Source organism: Pinus tabuliformis, chromosome 1_2 (assembly GCF_031772625.1).
Source record: "Pinus tabuliformis cultivar Carrire ecotype Pingquan chromosome 1_2, CPIR1, whole genome shotgun sequence".
In the NCBI taxonomy this organism is placed as follows: Eukaryota; Viridiplantae; Streptophyta; class Pinopsida; order Pinales; family Pinaceae; genus Pinus; species Pinus tabuliformis.
In genome coordinates this window covers 155,111,343-155,132,585 of record NC_142298.1, presented here as the reverse complement: position 1 = coordinate 155,132,585, position 21,243 = coordinate 155,111,343, and the positions used below count along the sequence as shown (strand labels likewise).

General features: G+C 37.9%; 1 protein-coding gene across 2 annotated transcripts in view; it reads left to right on the top strand.

Moving 5' to 3' along the window:
- The window catches only part of LOC149204972 (WD repeat-containing protein DWA2-like), a 370,061-nt gene that overhangs the window by 92,074 nt on the left and 256,744 nt on the right, over positions 1 to 21,243 (top strand). For both annotated transcript variants that reach the window (XM_089394856.1, XM_089394857.1), the window contains exon 6: positions 8,890 to 9,017. In XM_089394856.1, the coding sequence (XP_089250982.1) occupies positions 8,890 to 9,017 (128 nt within the window). The remainder of the gene's footprint in view (positions 1 to 8,889; positions 9,018 to 21,243) is intronic.

Sequence of the window (21,243 nt, the reverse complement as noted above, 5' to 3'; positions counted from 1 at the left end):
GAGACATCCTACCCATGTAGTCTGGGACTCATGGGAAGTACCTCTCATCTGGCCAATGAGTATGCAAATGAGGATAGGGACCATAGTACAACTGATGGACGAGTCGTGTACTACCGTACTCCCTATGCTATGATGTCTGATATTGATCTGGGATCAATGGGAACTGACTTCGGGTCAGTAAGAGTGGTATGAGACACTCTCTTTTGATTGCGACTAACTTCGGGTCAGTAGAGAATGGTATGATACATTCTCGATCACTTCTTTTTCTTCATAGTTCAGCAGAGCAATGCATAAATGGCAGAGATGGTACTGATTGGCAGATGGATTATCATGTGGAGTTCTCCCTAGTTGAGAGGGAGTGTTAAAATTGGAAACTAGGGCCAAACTCCACATGGGTCGTCTTCTTTATGATAGCTGATATTTTTATTAGATTTCTCTCTCGAAGAGGTGTAGGATTGATCTAAAGATCATCCGATTTTGACATGTACAAATGAAGATATGAATCTATTTATATTATGGACAAATTGTCAAGGTCGACCAACAAGCAAAACAGGCACACAAGCTCCCAATTCATCCTCAAGGTTGCATATAAAAATGAGACCTCAAGTCATTTTCACCATCATCTCATCACACATGTCTCTCTCTCCTCTTGTGATTGGGCACACTATCCGAGGCAGTCTTCTCTCTCTCCACACGTGTGAACTAGGGTTTTTGTTTGTTGTGTTGACCAACGTTGATCGAGTTGCTGGGAGGCTGTTTGACTTGATGCGTTGACCTGTTTTGACTTCGGTTTGGGTGAGGAATCTCTGTCTAAGCAGGCCGCAATTTTGGGCACAAAAATCGAGGAGTTTTGACCAACGTTGACTGTGGTTAGGGCTGACTGCAGGTTGACTGTTTGACCAGACTTTGACTGGGTAAAATTCGACTGTTTTGAGGGCTGTTTCATCTTGCTGTTTGGAGGCCGAAGTTGACTGAAGTTGACCGAATCTTTGAGGGTCAAATCTGCCCTGTTGACCAACGTTGACTTTTCTAGTTAGGGCTCTTTTGTTGTTGTTATAAATTATCAGAATTTGTAAATTGTACTATCTCTCTTTGTTGAACTATTGAAGACTAAAAGAAGATTTGATCAAGGGTTTCCCCACATTGGGGTTTGTCCCTCGCTGGTGCCACATCTTGTGTCCTCTTGTCTAGGCTTGTCTTCAACTGTTTATGTTTATTCTATCAGCATTTTACTTACATGTTTATGTGATTGCTAAACTGAAATTGATATTGGGCTCATAAAGAAATTGAAGTAAAATTGCTCTAAAGCATAGAACATACCATTGTTGCCTAAAATTAACACCCAGTAAAGGGCGGGGGGAACAAAGAAGGAAGAAGGACTTGTCAAAGGTCAAGTGATTCAAATGTGGTGAGCTTGGTCACTACAACATGCAGTGTCTTCTCAAGAAGAAGGACAAGTCGGAGAAGTAGCACCAACAGGTAGCGTCAGCTGAGATTGACATGTTGTCCTTCAGGTTGGAGGAAGAGTTCGTGATGTTTGCAGCCATACCTCCAAGGGTGAGGTGGGGTGATTTGGAGTTGTAGCCCTGGAGAGCTACAGATATTGGGCAGGCTCCTTGAGGAGTCCACCCAATGGATCATTACCTAGCTATGGGGGCCCACAGTATTCAATAGCAGGATGGATTAGTGACAATTGATGCAGTTAGTACCAGAATGATAGTTGCAGACTAGTAGCAGTCAGATGTTGAGGAGCGTAGTGCCATGTTGACAGCAAAGCAGGTGGTTCAGTGCAGAGTTGACAACAACGCAGATTCTTCAGTGACAGTGCAAATGCTAGTAGCAATCAAAGACGCGGGAGACAGATACATCATACTGAACACAATTGATTTAGTATTTTGGATGCTTCTCAGTGGCAGTAGTTGCAGTTGCAACAACAACATATGAGAGAGAGTTGCAGTACAAATGCAGTGTTGGCAACAATATTGCAGTGTCAATAGTAGTAGCACAGATGCAACATTAGAGTTGCACAGTAGTTGGTGGGCAACAACAACAACATGACAGAGGTGATACAGAGATAGGGTGTTGTGGCAGGATGTGTAGCACTAGAGAGAGAACATACTCCTCACTAAGAGGGAGCATTAGTTTCTGTAGCATTGGATGTGTTCTAGCCAAGAAAATTGGTGGAGAGGCTAGAATACATGAAATCTCCAAAACCTAGAAATCGTTTATGGAAATTCCACCTAGAGATGGCTTAATTAGATTATTAACCAATTTTTAAATATTTCCCAAGTCTAAACTTAGGGAATATTGTTAATTAATCAGAATTAATTAAGTCAAGGTGAGAATCATGTAGAAACTCACACAGTTCGACTCCAAGATGATCCTAGCCATTGATTAAGTTTTAGTCTTGGCAATTGGTGCTCCAACAATGGATTATAAGTGGAAGTCGATGGGCACTTAGAGAAGACACATCATAACACCATAAGTTCGATTTCCTTGGCAGTTTGATTTTCAGAGTAGCAACAGTCAGTTGCCAAAGAGCCAAAGGTCGAAGTAGTGAGTGAGGGGCAGGGACAGTGAGTCCGAAGGAGATTTTCCAGATCCGGAGAGTCAACTATAAGATGGTTGAGTTTACTCAGTGAGGCTGCACAAAAGCTTTAGAGAAAGCAGTTTGATTTGGCCAAACCGAGGGTCGATTTAGTTGTTGGAGGCCAAGAAAATTTCAAGAAGGGACTAGTGAGTCATTCTCAGAGGCTGGACTGGGTAGACGGCTTGATCAATTGCAGTTCTAGGCACAGCGTACTAGTAGCTGCAGGCATGACGCAGAGGCTGACGCAGGGGTTTTGTGGAGCCCATTCAGAGCCAGTTTTGGAGCTGGATCAGTGCTGGGTGAGACAAAATTTGTCTCACTAATTTTTGTGGCTAGTTTCTCCTATAGTGTATTGCCAGTTTGTGCATCCAGATTGTACTTAGATTTTCACTGCTGCATGATAATAAAAGCCCTTAGCTGCTGGACCGGTTTTCCCACATTGGGTTTTTCTTGGGACATTTGTCCAAAAGTAACGGTGTCATTTTTATTGTGTGTGTGCTAGTATATTCTTAGTTCCCAACACTATTATTTCTGCAGTTTTATTTGTGAAGGTTGCAATGTGATTTATTTGATATTCGCTGTAGCAGATAAATTGTTAAAATAATTAACAATTAGAAAACTAAATTTCAGCTGTTGCAATAGGATTTCAGTTTTGAAATTTTCACAGTTTGAACCACCTATAATAAAATTTCATTCCTGACAATTCTAATATGACTTTCCAAAAATAGTAGGTCACATCTCAATTTGGAAGTGACTTTCTAAAAATAGAAAGTCATGTCTAAATGACCAAGGATGATCTCGCCATATGGAATCCTTTAAAATCAAATCAATCATGATTATACGAGTCAGGAATTAATATTTTTATTCTTACTATTATTATTATTATTATGATACTATTATTTATAAAATAGTCTAAAGTCATTCACCTTTAATGGATTAATAAAAACGAATTCTCTCATGGATTAAGTAAATTAAATTGAGAATCTCTTACTTGGCAAATCAAATCTCTCTTGTGGAATAAAATAGCAACTCCACACTTACGAGAATGTAACTGTCCCTCTCTAATTCAATGTATAGCAAAAATGTAACAACTCCTCATTAAATGCACTTGTAACTCCCTCATTCAATTCGATTTGTAACTCTCACCAAATATTCTCTCCTGTCTAAGTGTAACTCATTCAATTCGATTTGTAACTCTCACCAAATATTCTCTCTCTCCCTAATTCAAATTGTAACTCCTCAAGACAAGTGTATCTCTCTCTGTTCTTGGGATGAGTTACACTTCTCGTCAAGTAACTCCTCCCTCACGGAATTCGATTCTCCTATTATTGACTCAAGACATGAATTCATTTTGTAGCTCCTCTCCTTTTTCATCTATTTAAGCAAGAGCAAGTGAGAGTTGAGAGTAGCATGTTCATTGTGAAGAAAGAGAGCAAGTGTTGAGTGTGTAAGAGAAGTGTGAGAGCTAGTGAAGAGCAAGAGCTAGAGCAAAGGAAGAGCTAGAGCAAGCATGAAGGACATGATTTGCTCAAGAGGAGGAGATCTTCAAGCAAAGAGCAAACGCACTTCAGCTACAAGTTGATCAAACATTGGTGACTTTATTCATTCTCAATCTCTCTCCCTCTCTCTCCCTCTCTCTATACTCTGTTGAACAATTGAAGAAATCTAATAGAAGAAGAATCATTTGGGTTTTCCCCCTTGAGGGGGTTTTCCTTGGTCATTGGACCAAAATATCAGTGTCTTATATTTCTTGGCTGTCTTCATATGATCTTTAAGTTTATGTTCTATCTACAATTGTTGATCTGAAAAGTTTTGAAGAAGAAATCTATATTTAAGTAATTATAACAACATAGAACATTCAATTTTCTACAAAGTACATTCAGTTTTTTGTTAAGTACATTCAACTTTTTGCAAATAACATTCAGTTCCATTCAGTTTTCTGCATAGGATTTTCAAGTTTCTACAAAGAATTTTTAAATTTTTGCATAGAACTTTCAGATTTTAACAGCTAGGCCATTTAGGGAAAGGGGCCAAAATTTTAGGATGAGAGAAAAGAGAAGGGAAATAAGGGCGACCATCAATTTTACTTGGACCAGTGCTTACTTCCCTTGGCTATGGAGCTGATGATGATTCGAACTTTGCTAAATTCTTCTTCAAGGGGGCTAAAAAGCGATGCCCTAGAAACCACCTTTCAACGATTATCTACTCAATATCTATGGATTTTCATGGAAGAATACCAAAATCCGATCCACTAGGAACATATATCTATTACCATTTAATGAGTAACATGTACAATTTGCAATCAAACAATCTTTTACAATGATATCCAATAAAATTATGTCACAAAAGATCTAGCTAGTTGCAATAATTCCACACATTAGACATTATTGCAACAAACTTTAAATATGATAGCACTTACAAAGTGACAAGAGATATATCCAACCATAGTAAGAAGTAGCTTCAAGAGATCGAAAGTAGCTTCCAAAGATATTGCAATGTGTCAAAAAACATCCAATTCGTCCAAGAAGAAGTGTAAATTTCTTTACAAGAGAGATCCAAGTGATGATGATGATGGTCTCTCACAATGAGAGTCATCTCTATTTATATGATCCTTTTCCTAATTCGAATTAGCCTAATAGCCCCTACAATTATAAAATAATGTGCAAATAACAAATCCTTGGTGACAAGCCCACCAAGTAGCTCATAAAGTGATGAAGAAGCCATCCATAAGTGAGCTAAAATGATGAAATCGTGGTGTAGAAGGGTCGTTGGAAGGCTGAGTTGAGTCCTTAAGGTGCGATAATGAGGGAGAGGTCTCCATGAATGACAGACAAGGGGTTGGTCCCTTAATCTCTATGTAAATGATCATGTGGTGCTCCAAAGTGGCTCTGGGGCACAAGTAATGGTCTCATGGGTCTCTTGATGAAAAATAAACCTATAGACTGCTCCAAATGAGGGCACGGAAGATGGTGCTTTCCCTCCCATGTCTCAAGGATGAGACAAACCTCCTTTAGGCCTCAGATCAACTGCCAAACCCTGTATATACTGCTAAGCTGATTGGGGGCACTACTGGTCCAAGTTCATCACCTCACATATAATGTGGGGAAATGAAAAAGCTGCTGAGGGTGCCCATGAGATGAGATAATTCCATATCACGTGATGGAGTCCCATGGCTCTCAATGCTTCCCCTACAAGTGTCAATATGATCCTCTGGTGAGCTTGGGCCCTAGTTAAGTTGCCCAACCCATGATGAAACCACTTGCCAATTATGCATAAGATCTAATGTGTCTCCTCACCTTCAAGTACAATAATTCATTAGTGCATTTAAGTGAATCAAGCTTGTTAGTCAAGGGCACAAATGAGATTTCATAATTGGTGTCCCTTCCAAATTTGGGGCTTTGAGCATGTGATGGTGTTACCTCGTTAGGTAGGAGTGGCTAATAAACAACCCTATAAGGTGTTCCCAACCCCTAAAGGGAAAGACATGTCCAGAGTACATATTTCAAGTGTTAGGTGTCATGTGGATAATGGTGAGGTGGATTGGGACACAAGGGTCTCAAGGCCAAATGCCATGGGCTCAAGGGTGGTAATGATGAGAGATGCCCGCATATTTGGGTGTATGAATGTAGGAGGGAGCAATCGTGATACATGAGTTAGCCCAACCTTTGTTTTTCCACCCTTCTTCATTTACCTTTTGCCTTTTATTGTTTTTTCTTTTATTTTACTGCTTGGGGCTCCAGCGGATGAGAACATGCTGTGTATGATATAAGTAGTGATTATCCCCTTTAGGTAGGGCATTTCATTGCTCACCGTGGTTGGGACATGCATGGGTTCCTTAATGATGCAGGGGGCACTAAAGGGGGCCCCAGGAACTGGGGTGATGGCTATAATGATAAGGGGTAGAGATCATGTCTGGCTTTTGCCCATGAGCTAAATTTTATTGCCCTGACCATCTTTTGAATTTTGTGGTATTAGTTCCTTTTGTATGTGGCTATGATATGCTTTTATTTGTTTTTTTTAGCTGCAACAACCTCTTGGGCAACATTCCAGGCCCGACCCAAACATGTGGACAAGTGGAGGGGAGTACCAGAGCCTTGTGGACCTAGTGGTCATGTGGACCTAGAGAGGGAAGATGATGAAATAGGGCATGTAATGTGCGGAGGGGACTCGAGAGTGAAAATTGTGGAACGGGAAAATGGGACTGCGCTACCAAGATGGGGGTTTCCCATGTAGTGCCCATCCTGATGCTATGAGCCATTAGGGGAGATCACACAGTGCTAGGGTTGAGGATTAACCCCCCATTTCAGGTGAGAGGTCATGACTACAGTCGAAACCCACCCTTCTTCCAAGTCGCCCAATAATCCATACCCAAGTGTGCCCAAGGAAAAACAAGCATAAGCACTCGATTGCACAATCAATGACATACCTTTAGGATTGGATGGACCAACTTCAAACATATGCTCTTGACAGATGGGCGAGGGGACATATGACTGGCTTAGGTAGCAGAGATCATTTGGCACAATATTGGCTACATTGGTCGCTGTCAAGGGCTGCCGACTGCCGGCTGAAGAAAAATCTAGGAGAAGAATTCTCCTATGGGGTTACCCATTGGTAGTGGGTAACAATGGCCACTCTTCTCAATCTTTGGGATTTGTGTTTGCAAAATCTTAGTACTAATGGATAAAGTACTGCCCTAATAGAGTCATTCATACCCCTGCAATATAAGGGAAAAAACTCTAAGGGAGACCGATCTTTGGATTGATTCCTCCTTGCATACATTCGGGTGTCTTCATCATTATCCTTGGCTAGCGATATTCCTCTTTCCTTTGATCTTGCTTAGACATTGTATCTGATTCCCTCAAGAGCTCAGGTTTTTATTATGGCTAGGTGCCATAGTCTCAACTCTCAAGCTTAACATATTCCCTGTCCAAACTCCATACAAGCACATGGTACTGTTCTCTTATAGATGACACTCTACCCTAAATACTTGCCTGCGAGGCCAATACTATGGTAGGCTTTGGTAATCCAAGTAGCACTTGTTGCTACTAAAGCGTTAAGATCCAACAAGACACTGTCACATTGGTATTTTTTAGACAATTCTAGGCATTACCGTTCATCAGAGTTCCCTTTAGATTCTTTTTTATCAGTTTCTTGGAAACTACTATTTTGGGTAGTTCTGCTTTTTTGATATCCAAACATCAAGGGCCCACACAATGGACTTGACCACAATTTCCTGATCCTAATGAAAAAGCGAATCTAATGGGACCAGTTCACTTGAATCTGTGTTGACACATTTTCCCTAGCTTTTTTGCTTTTTGTTTTCATATTATATGCCAACACTTTATTTGGCCAAGATTTGTACTTTCCGGCTTTTTGCTTTTTGGGAAAGGCTGCTTTTTAGGCACGTTTATTATTTGTAACTTAATGTATTTGGCAGATGCAGATCCTAATCATGGTTCCTAGAAAACAATTGAGGTGTAGTCTGAGTTTCCTCTGTTTGGAAAAGTGGGTTTAAATAGCAGTGTTGTTTCAACTTTCATTGGATGTGTCTTGAGATGACACTTGGCATGGTTCAGAATGATGTATCTGGATAATTTCTCATGTATTTTTGCCTTGAATTCATAAGCAGTTATAAGTTGGTTGATTTATTAAAGGTTGTTTGTGCTAGGTCAGCTTTTTGTTTCCTAAAACTGAAATGCTTCTCACTTTCGATGACTGACCAGGTTGTTGACTGTTTATCTCCTTTTGTATCACAGTTTCCCTAAGCAGGTCCCTTTGTGAAGAATAGATGCCTCGAGTCTTGCCTGTCCTTTTTCATTAGATGGTGTTAAGTTGGTAACTGACCTGCCTATTTTGTATGAAGCGTTCAAGAGCTATGTAGCACCAGCTGGGAGACAGATCATTTCATTGTCTTTATAATGTGATGCTATAATGCTAAAATGATTGCCCGACCAACACTCATTAAAATGTTAACAGTTTCACTAAATGCTTGTGACTCCTACCTATTTTGTGCATTCCTTTTGTTCATTACACGAGCTGTGTGCACTGAAATAACTGAGCTTAATGAGTACATCCCATAACCATATTCTTTTGTCATGGAACTTATATTTTAGTCAGGTTGTCGGCTTTCACAGATCATAGAATACCATGGTAGAGAGTTAATGGCTGACTGTCAAATTTTAATATCCTGCAAGATAGCATTCAAAAAGAAATTCTTTTGTTTGATGTGATGATTGACATTTAGACTCGTTGTTGATACTACATATGTTAGCTCAATGTCACTGTGTTGTGAGCCACAGGTACTATCTCAGGAGCCAGCTGACATGCTACATTACTTGTCTGGGGGTGCATGGGATCCGCATGATATAAATGTTCTTTCAACTGCTTGCAAGTCCTCTGTTCAGTGTTGGGATCTACGCTCAATGAAGTATATGCCTTTCTGCAATTCTGGATAGTTACATGTATTCTGATTTTATGGAACTTTGAGAGTTTAAAATATGGTGTTCAATACTAAATAGTAAATGGTCGTGCCCTGTAAAATGGGCTGATGCACACCTTTTGTTTTTATTTGGAAAGCTTTTATTCTCAATGCCTTAAAATACAAAATAATTATATATACATAGGTTGATAAGACATAAATTTTGTAGATTCATCTTCTTCAATTTGCATACTTGTATGCAGTTACCCTTCTATCATCTGCAACTTGTTTTCTACCAATTATCTCCTTATCTCCAGAGATGTATGAATTCATGCACATCTGGACACGACACTAAAGAGTTATTTCCCTGATCACAGCATGCTATGGAAACATCATCTGATTCATATATTTACTGTCTAATACCTTAGCAGTAATCAAATACTGATTCAGTACATGGTAACCTGAAATTATCCATGATCTAATTAAACAGAAGATGCTTATGTTGATAAAGAGCCTCTATTACACAAATAACACTAACATGTCAGTCTTAGAAGCAGCTGTTTATGTATTGTCGAGGACAGCAATCAAAGGTTGGCCTTTAGGCATTATTGGCTGGCCATTTGAGAACCATTGTATGTCCTTGTAAAGGTTTCTTATAAGATGGTTTCATGTCTTGTCTCCTTAGTTACAAAGTATTATATCCAAATATCTTTAGAGATGAAAGTGGATAAACTCAGAGGGAGCTTTGAGGCCATGATTTCTGCTGTGATTTCTATCACGTAGTAATATGGGTTTAACTTTTAACATTAATGTTATCACCCACTTTCTGGCATTTGCTGTTATTGGGTAGGATCAAATTTGTATAGCCTACTGGCTACGACCTTTCATACTAGTCATAAGGCCATAGTGACCGCTTAAATGTTCTTATTGCAATAGCACGAGCAGTTAATAAGCAAGGAGGTGGAGAACTTGGTTCCTCCCAGGACCTAGTGGAAGCTCATGTAGTGGTAGAGGAAGTAATCAAATCCCTCGTGATGAATTTCTTGTTGATATTCAAGTTTACGAAATGTTGCAGCATGAGAAAATTTGGAAATGTGCACATTGTTAGTATATTTTTTGGAGCGTATTGCACTAGAGGGTGTGGTTAATGGTTGGGCCTGTTGGAAATCGGGAGGTTTTTCATCTTATCATTAGATTTCCATTACATGATAATTACTTGTGAGACTGTTAGCATTTTTATTATTATGTTTTCTTTTTTCATCAAGCAATTACCATAAAACATGAAGATCACAAAAGACAATAGAACACAAGATATAGGCTCCAAGCCAGGGCAAAACCCCTCCAAGGGGAAAACCCAGAAAATTCTCTTATTATAGAATCAAATCAAATGAGATATCCAAGACCCAAAACCACAGAAAAATTCCACCTCTAGATGCCAAGTTAAGCCTTTCTTCTTTCCAGCGGATCCATCAGCGAGAGACCAGCAACAAGAGAAGTACCAAGGCAGATTTTCCACAAACCCTAACTAAAGAGAAACTTCTTTCTCTCAGACATCAGCCCTCCACTTCTTCTCTGTCCTCACTGTGATATTTCAGACCAAAATCATCAAGTGTGTGTTAAAACGAGCTCCAACTTCCCTCTATTTATACAGTTTAGCAGTGTTGAAAATATCGATATCGGCAAAATATCGGCGAGGGTCCTGAAAACATCTTATCGACAATATTGGCAAAATATCGGAAAATATCGGCAAACATAAAAAATCCTTTTTTTTTCATATTTTTAAACATTAGCCGATATTTTCAAAATATGGCGATATTTAGCTAAGATTTTCAAAATATCACAATATTTTCAAATCTGAATATATCGTGATATTTACCTGCCGAAATATGTTTCACTGAAAATATCGCGATATCGCCGATATTATCAACACTGTAGTTTAGAGGGGGTGCGAATAGATAGATCCATTGGGGCAAAGCTGACTTGTCATGTAGGCCGACTTGGCACCTAGAGGGTTTTTTGACCCAAAATTAGATATTTAAAAATTATCTTTCTTTTTCTTTTATAATATGTGCAAATAGGACTTCAACTCAAAAACCTAGAAGCATGGAGAACATGTTTGTCTGGGAAATAATAATAATTTTTCTTTTTCTTTTCTTTTGCTTTTTACATCAAATACATAATGGTACAAATTTTGAAGACCAAAACTAGTCACATTCTCTAACACTCCCTGTTAATTAGGGAGGTATTCATATTTGAACACTCGGTACAAGGATATTCTCACACTGAAGAGTTCTCATAAGAAGAGTCGGATTGGTAAGCCATCTTTAAGCATCAACATCATGACCAACATTGTCAACATAGTAAGTCCTTAAATTGACAAGCTCTCTTATATCAAAGCATAATGTTGGGAGGCTTTACGCGAGATACCACACTACCTCTTCAAGGTACATATTGTTAGTTTTTTGTAGCATCGAAGGTGTTTGTTACGAATATATAAATAATATAAATATAAATAGTGAGGATAATTGTAACAACGACTAGTTAATTAATAATTAATACTGAAGTAGTTAATTAGTAATTAAAACTGAAGAGGCATGTCTAAATGGGACATGACTTTCCATGAAGAGGCACTGCCTAGTATATAAGCAGGCCCCTTACTCTCATTTGTAACATCATTCTTATTCATACTTTGTAATATATAATCTTGTATCTCAATGGAGATCCTTATATTCCAAGTCTTTTGGAGTATTTAACCTGAAGAATGAACTTTGTTCGCTTCATTTGGTATCAGAGCGGTTCGATCCTTTGGCCGCTCCACCGCTACACAGAGCTAGCTTGATCCAGGCCCTTGGCCATTAAAGATTCGTCAACATTGTTGTCGTCAAAGTATTTCACTATAAAGCTTTTGGAGTTTCTCCATTCTACTGGATTGGCCAGTTTCGTCATTCATTCAAGCCTTTGGCCATAAAAAAAATTTAATTAAAAAAAAGAAAAAGAAAAAAAGTTAAGAGAAATTATATTCCAAAAAAAACAATAAACACATATTTTTTTTTTTTTTTTTTTTTTTAATTATAAAAAAATTAATAATAAAAAAAAGGTCTATATATTAGAAAGAAAAAGAAGAAGTAAAAGACATTAGAAAAAAAGGAAAGAGTAAAAGACATATATATATATATATATATATATATATATATATATATATAGATTTTGTTTTTTTACAATAAGTAAAAAAATATAAAAACAAAAATAAAGCATTGGGTAAAAAAAAAAAAACAAAAAAGGCATTTGACATAAGACGCCGCTCTTCATTGGACCATTGCAATACAAAAATCGCCGCATAAGTAGACCTTTCCATCGTCTATACAAATCTGCGAGAACCGCAAACTCGTCGCTGACCGTGTGCCGCAAGCCTTTACCCCATCCGTTGCCCTTCCATCACTCTGAATTGATTGCCTTCCTCCACGCTCTATCTGCCACCAAATTCTCTGCAGGCTAATTGTTGTACCCCCATACTGATTCCGCATCGTTTTAAGTTTTTAACCACACTCGCACATCCGCTGTCCACGACTCTGACGCAACACACAAGCCACATGGCCACGCTGCTAGCTGAATTCCTCCGCTGCCGCTGATTAATTGCCTTGCCCACGCCATTGTGGCTGTGGTGCCTCTTATTAGACCTTTGTGCTAAGGTCAAGCTTTTTAATCTAAGTGTCCATTACCGCTTATCAGACATCTGTCCATAACGTTATTACCTTAGTGGATACCTTGCCAATATTTCTACGTATTGGCATGACCCTTCATAACGGATGCCCAAAAATATTTAACTGGTTCATTAATTAACCCAAAAGTTAATCCCAAAAATTATTAAGTGGTTGGAGGTAAACGCCATCTAAAGTTGAGTAAGGAGTATTTATTAAAGTTTTTTTAGTCCAAGATATTAAATTTTATTAAAAGTTCATATGTATATATGACAAACCTTAGTAGGTGCCAAGGAACTTATTCAAACTAAATAAAAGAGGGTATATATATATATATATATATATTTATTGAAAATGACCTTAATAAGAATAAAAAGGATCAAGGCTTATAAAAGAATCTTAGGGTGTTATATATATAAGGGGAAAAGGGAATTTGGAAAATTCCAATTGAGTATAAAGTTACTTTTTATGTATTTAAATATACATACTAAGGGTATTTTTAAAGTATATTAAAGCAAATTTTATTATAAGGTTCAAAAGAATATTATCAAGGGAGAAGAAAAGTGAATAAAGACTATAATAAGAAGAAAAGTGAATAAAGATTTATGATAAGAAGTAGAAGAAGGAAAAGAGACGTGTGTGGAGTGTGAAATTAAAGTTTAGGTTTGAGAAATATCTATATATATATATTTGACTAGCAAAAAAATGGCATCTATTTCAGAATTGAAGGAAGGGAGACTTTTAGAAATTTTACCAGGTTATGCTAAAGTACTATTTAAAATTGAAGGAACTCTCGCAGGAAAAGATGTCACTATTGCTATCTCACCCGCCGAAGATAAAAATTATATAACGCCTAAAATCACAAACCAATTAGTAGTTCCAGAGTCAAATATAATCGAAAAATTAGACTATTTAAAAAAACAACAATACGAAATAACTGATTTACAGTTAAACATTGGCGATTATACATTTATATCGCAATTCTTTGTTCAATCCCTATGGAATGACCCAAGTGACATTATTCTGGGATCACCATGGATGGAAACCCTAGGTTCCTTCATCCTGAATACGAAAAAGAAGTTTTTGACATTTTCATACAAAAAGAAAAAAATAACACTTCAAGATGTTACATTGAAGCCAAATTCAGTAACGCCAGACGACATACAAGATATTTCAAAATTATTTTTTCAAGAAGGTAAAAAGTTTTACAAAATATGCAAGGAGAAGTTGACAAGATCACTGTTGACAAAAATGAAGAAGTTTCTCGGCTTAAAAACCATAGTGAAAAATTGCTGACGCAAATTAAGAAGCTTAAGAAGGATAAGAAGTCATTAGAAAACAAGGTACAACAACTTATCGAGAAGGAAGCATCAAATGTAGGAATTCAAGTTGACGAAAAAACAACAGATACCGATCCAGTGAATGTCACAACTCAGGAAGAAGACAAGCAAGTTGAAGAAAATACAAACTTAAATGTTGCAGTTCAAACAATGAACATCCCAAGTGAATGTTCCATAACCAATTCAACAACATCTTCGCCAGAAGAAAATAAAAAAATTGCCACATGCCCAATAAGGGAAAGTCAAACCAAAATTGTTCCATATTGGCATCCGAATCACGAGAGTAGACAATTCAATCAAGCTATGTATATGTACCATTCAGAACAGAAACAACAAGCTGATGTTCCAAAGAATATTAATGTAACCTCAATCCAGTCCTATGATGACAACTCGTTACAAAATTCCAGTGATCAGAATATTCCACAGAAGATTAATCTACGATGGTTTGATCCCTTCTCAGTATGACAGTTTTGTTTGTCACTTAGAAGATCATATCAACTTGTATCAACGAAGATGACAGTGCTGAGACAAGAAGATATTCAAAACTGAAAAAGAGATCAACCCTTTTGCATCAACAAGCTTTGAGGACAAAGATTTTTTGAGGAGAAAGGCAATGTTACAAATATATAAATAATGAGGATAATTGTAATAATGATTAGTTAATTAGTAATTAATACTGAAGTAGTTACTTAGTAATTAAAACTAAAGAGGCATGTCTAAATGGGACATGACTTTCCATGAAGAGGCACTACCTAGTATATAAGCAGGCCCCTTACTCTCATTTGTAACATCATTCTTATTCATACTTTCTAATATATAATCTTGTATCCCAATGGAGATCCTTATATACCAAGTTTTTTGGAGTATTTAACCTGAAGAATGAACTTTGTTCGCTTCAGTGTTCTAATCTTGAACTTTGTGGAGAGGCTACAACACAAGATTTCTCCAAAACCCAGAAATCGTTTATGGAAATTCCACCTAGAAGTGTCTCAATTAGATTATTAACCAAAATTTCCTAAGTCAAAACTTAAGAAATTTGGTTAATTAATCAATATTAATTGAGAAAGGTGAGAATTATCTAGAAACTCATAGAGATCGACTAGGAAGTAATCTCAGCCATTGATTAAGGTTTAATCTTGGCCGTTGGAGTCCCACAATGAGATTATAAGAAAAAGTCAATGGGTAGATGGTGAAACACACTTGAGATCGGTTTTCCTTAGGCAGTTCGATTTTCGAGAGAGGAACAACAGTTGCTAGAAGAGTTCGAGCCAGAGAAGGGAAGTAGAGATAGAGAGGGGCAAAGACAGTGAGTCTAGAGGAAGATTTTTCCAGTTCCAGAGAGTCAGAAAGAGGAGGCCGGGATTTTCTCCAAGAGGCTACGCAGAGGCAACACAGAGCCTTAAGAGGGCAATTCGATCCCGCTAAAGAGGAACTCGTTTTCAGTTCTAGAGGTTAGGAAAGTTTTCCAGAGTGTCGGAGAGACAATTTCTCAATTAATCACAGGTAGGATGGTTAGAGTGGCAGCTGATTCAGGTAGAGAGTTTGAGAGACTACGCTAAGGTGACACAGGGTCTGCGCAGAGCTGGTTGGACGACTAGTTTTCCAGAGGTAGTCAAGTGCCACGATTGTTCGGAGAGGGTAATTTCCCTAAGAGATTTTTTTGCAAGTATTCCTCTTGGATAGATTCACTAGTTTGGTGATATTTATTGTACTCAGAATTTCTAACTGTTGCTTAATAATAAAAATACTCAGTTGTTGCATTGGTTTTCCCACGTTGGGTTTTTTCGAGGACTTTTGGTCCAAAAATAAATGTCATTTGTGTGTGTGTGCCAGTATTTTCTTAGTTTTCAGTTTATCTTCCACAATGTTTTTATTTGTGAAGATTATAGTGTGATTTATTCGATATTTACCGTAGCAAACAAACTGTTAATTAATTTACAGTTAGAAGAATAATTTTCAATTGCTGCAATAAGAATTTTAGTGGTGAAATTTTCACATGGTATTAAAGCGATTTTGATTAGATGGGGAAACTCAAAAGTGGAAGCAAAAATTCGTCGTTTAGAGGGAGCAGTAGGATGAATTTCTGGTGGCTGTGCAGAGCCTAAGCTGGGTAGTATGAATTGCCAGGCAGTTTGATTTTTTAGTGCAGATTGGTAGAAAAATTCGGCTTGCTAGTTTGAGTGATTCCAACAGGCAAAAGGGCAGTTGTAGCTCAGGGTTTCGCTGGGCAAATTCCTGGTTTGGGTGTGTTGACCCTGCCACCTACACCTACCTACAAGTCAGTGAGAAAAGCCTTCAACCCCACAAGGTGTGGTTGGTGGCAGGGAACTCAGAGAAGGGGCTGTCACACTAATCTCGACTTGCTCCGTTTGAGCTATCTCCTAGGTTAGTTAAGAGGGGGGGGTCCCTAATGAAAAGTTAAGTTAAAAGATGTGAGTTTCTAGGAGAGTGTTATAGTGAAAATGGATTACTTTTAAGGATTTATGAGCAAATAGGAAGTCAACAACTTGAAATAACAATGCCAATCATTAATATGATTAAAAACCATAAAACCAGTGCCTTATAAAGAATTTGCTCAACAATTTAAAGATATATTTGCTCAAAGTAAAATGCAATGCTCTCAAAAGAGAAAACAAGGTAACCTTGAAATGTAAATAAGAATTGTTAGCACAAGATATGTAAGATACAAAATGCTTTTGAGATAATCAACTTTATAAATCAAAACATGTGAAACATATCTTGCCAAAACCCAAAAATTAGTAATTAACTTGGAAATGTAAAAGAAAGGAAGTGCCAAACCAAGACATCAATATGCAATTAGACTTGAAACATGAAAAGAAAGCACTTGTTTGATTACAATACTTGCTTTAGGAATAGGCTTTGCATATGAAAACTCAAACCATCAAGAGACAAGTAAAGTAAATGTAATGGAAAGTGCTCTTGGCTAATTTTATTAATTAGCTCTACAACAAGATTACAATTTAACTCTTCAATCCTTAGACTTCACTTCGCCCAATGATATGGATCTCACAGTGAGGAGTCAATAGAGGAGTAGAGGATCTCTAAGATGTCTACTTCAACCAACTTATGTTGGAGGTAAAATTTTAATGAGGCTTGGGGCCTTCTTACACTAAAATGCCTATATGAAATGCAAATTGTGTTAATTCCCCAAATTAAAATAATGATACATGCAAATGCTTCAAAGAGATTGATTTGCAATGCTTGAAAATGAAATAGTGTTCACTATAAGTTGCAATTATAACTTCAATTGGAGGAATAAAATTAGCTTACAAGTGTTGCATGTGTTTCATCAATGAATTAAAATGATACAAGTAATTTTCTTGAAAGTAAAATTTGTTTCAAATAGACAATGACAATAAATTGCTCCAATATTCAAGATAACAATGTAGCATAAAATTGAAGCATGTTTTCAAGTGCTCATGAAACAATTTACCAAGATAAATGGAAACGAATCAAAGTTTGTTAAGAATATAAAATGCTTGCATGTAAAAGCTAAATTGCCGAAAGTAAAGTGTAAGCTTGTAGCTCCAAGCAACAATGAGAAAGAAAATGCAAAGCTCAAATGAAATTGTAACAAACTTAACTTACTGAAATGTGATAGTGAGGTTGTGTTAATTCCCAATTAAAGCATGCATATAAGTGAATGAAGTATGAAAGCTTAAACCATGCAAATGTCAATCCACCCAAGAGAAGCCTCCCTCTAAATGGGGAGATAGGATACCATGGGAGAAATCCCAAGCTCCCACAAGCAAGTTAGATCTTTTATTAATATTACAATGAGAAGAGGGTCCTTCAAAGTTCTCAACTATACTTCAAGGAGAGTCCTCACAATAATTTCTTGAAACTTGGACACTAGATCTCCTTTCTTGAGAAAGAAGTGACAAGATCTCACAAAACTTATGCAAGGGAAACAAGGTATGAGTTTTCTCCAAATGCCCACAGCTTAAAGAGGAAAATGGGTAGCCCTCTAGTGAACTCAACTTGGCCAAAATAAGCCTCAAAAGGGCTCACGACATCCTTGGAAATCGAACCCCCAACACTTGCCAAAGGTCCTGCAAACACTTGTTAGATGTTGCGGGAAGTTGCTCTTCAAAATCTGCCACACAAGAGCTAGCAAACAATCCAAACAATGGCTGCAAAATAAGTCAAGTATTAATGGAAAAATCAACAAGATAAAATGTATATGTACAATTATAATTTACAAAAGGCTAAGCTAAAGAGTGAGAGTAAACTCTCGTTTTTGCTTAGCCATCTTCAAGCTCTTAGATAGCAAATGAAAGAAATGAAGTACGATGTTTTTTTAAAAGAGATTTAAATTTAGAAGTGTATATGGGTGGTAACCCATGTGGGGACAATTTCCCACAAAAATCTCCACCAAATATTCTTCCAAATCCTCCCAAATGTGCATTAACTTCACAAATTCGATTTCCAAGCAGCTTTTTCATTTAATGCCAAAAATTCGATTTTACTTGAGCACATGTTCTTTCCTTGATTTTAGGAGTCCACATCACCTTGGGACTTCACTTTAACTTCCTTGTAATTTTCCACCTCATTTCCACAACATTTAGCATGTGTGGATATTTATTTTTCTCAATTTATTTAATTTCTAGCTTAATTAATTGCTAGATTTCCCACAAAACTTAGGAAAAGTGGCTTTTGAGGTTCCAAAACACATTATTAACCCCTCAAAGTGTGTTATAGTAGAAAGTTGAGGGTGAGAGGTGTAATTTTGATTACTCATACTCCATACAACTTCTCTAGACTACACTTATTACAATTTAAATACAATTTTATTTGCAATTTTTGACTTGCGAGAAATCTAAAAAATTAAAAAAATGACTACCTAGACCTAACCAAATTCCACGAAATTTATTTGTATGATCTAGTATGGTAACATACATCGACTCTAGACACTAAGATGTGTCAGGGGCTCAACCTTCAAACCGTCACCCCGGCTTTGGGGTAAAACGTGAGTGAAAAAACCTAAAAAATTATCCGCCTTTGAAAAAGAAGGGATAATTAACCAGATAAGAAAAACACTCCAAGATGTACTCGTTTGCTGATCGAGTCCCAACATCTTAGGCCTGTTACAGACTCAAAACTCATCATTACTAGTATCACTTATTACAATTCCCCGTAGGGTGTGGAATCTGGGTAAAAGAAAGATGATGAGAAGATAGAAGTAGAGTTAAAAAACTCTGTTGACTGACGATATCTGATGGTATAAGTGTCCTTTGGGTAATCCTTGGGCATGGAGTCTTCATATAATCATTGTGCCACTCCAGTGGTCAACATGGTGTAGAAGTAGTAGAATTAGCGCCAGGTGGAAGAGAAAGTGCGCACACAGAGGGAAATTTCTCTGGGGCTTTCTAGTCTAGAAATCCATATTTCCAGTTGCAGCCAATAGTAGCTACAAGTAGATTTTCTCACTTTAGAAGGGAATGTGATTAGCATATTTAGTAGCAGAGCAGGAGAAAGAGGGAGTTTTCACGTCAGTTTCAGAGATGGTCACAGTTGGGCTTGGAGATCAGGATAGGTTGGAGGGAGCCTCCAACTTTGTCATCTGGAAGGCCAGGATGTCCTTCCTGTTGGATGAATTTGGCTTGAAGACCTATGTAGAAAATGTGGTGGCAGTATCGACAGATGCAGATCAACTTTGAGAGTACAAGAAAGAGGTGGAAAAGGCGAAGCAAATGATCTTGGATGGTGTCCGAGACCATATAGACTCACATATATCGACCAAAAATACGATGAAGGAGATGTGTGATGCTCTCAATCAACTATATCAAAATCCTTCTGAGCAGCAGAAGATGTTCTTGCTGGTGAAGCTGAGAAACATCAGGACACAGAAGGGCGAAGGCATGGATCACTTCCTCACTAGGATTAAGGAAATCGGGATCAACTTGCAGCCGTTGGGGAGGCGCCTCAACCGACAAAGCTTGTGCGTTTGGCACTAAACAGTGTCTCAGAGGAGTGGCAAGTATTTGTCCAAAGTATATTGGGCCGAGACACATTGCCTAGATGGGATAGGATGTTGTTAGACCTGCAACAGGAGGAGATGAGGCAAGCTCTAGTAAAGAGCTCCATCAGCGGAAGTAGTAGCAAGGGTTCGAAGGGTGAGAAGGAAGAGGAGAATGTGGCCCTTGCATCAAAGGGTCCCAGTCAGGGACAGGGGGAGAAGAAGAAGAAGAAGGACCTATATAAGGTCAAGTGCTTCAGGTGTGGCGAGTTGGCCACTACAGTACTTAGTGTCCTCTCAAGAAGAAGGACAAGTAGGAGAAGCAGGACCAGACAACGTCTGCAAAGATAGACAAATTGTCCTCCAGGTTGGAGGAAGGCTTCGCCATGTTTGCAGCTATACTTCCAAGAGTGAGGCGAGGCGTTATGGAGCTATAGTCCCAGGGCAACACAGAGATGGGCAGGGTCCATTGAGGTGTCCTCCTCATGGATCATTACCTTGCTACAGGGGCCCACAATATTAAGTAGCAGGATGGATCAATGTCAGTGATGTAGTCAAATTTCAGAGTGACGGTTGCAAACTAGTTGCAGTCAGGTGCTGAGGAGTGCAGGGCAGTGTTGACAACAGAGCAGGAGGCTCAATGTTGAAATATGTAACTAGGTTTGGTCTTCATAGTGACATATGTAATCATGGATTTATGTAATTGATGTAAAGAGAAGAATAAAATTATTATGGTTATTCTTGAGGCATGGGTTTCATGCTCAAGGTTATTTGATTTATAGGTCAAGCACCCATTGAGTGCTTCTAGGGCCTGTTATTGAGTCTACAAGTCAATTGAATCATTTTCATGTATGGAAGACCCTCTTGGGCATGTTACATATTGTAAAGGAAAATTTAGTTGAGTCAAAAATAGAGTCAAAGACCCTCCAAGACCTTGTCAATGTGCAAGCAACAAATTGGCCTAGGGACAGTGAGAAGTTGGCCTACAAGACATGACAAGAAGCCTATTGTTGGAAATACTGGGGGGGGTGAATCAGTATTCCTTTTCAATTGTTACTTTTACCAGTTAAATCAATTATATTTAGAACACAAAATGAGCAATAGGAATAAATACTTTTATTAATATAATCTTTACAATGAATTAAGTACAATATATATAGGGCTCCAACCCTTGATGAAGACACCGATCTTCTATCTCCTAGGCTCCAACCTGTTGC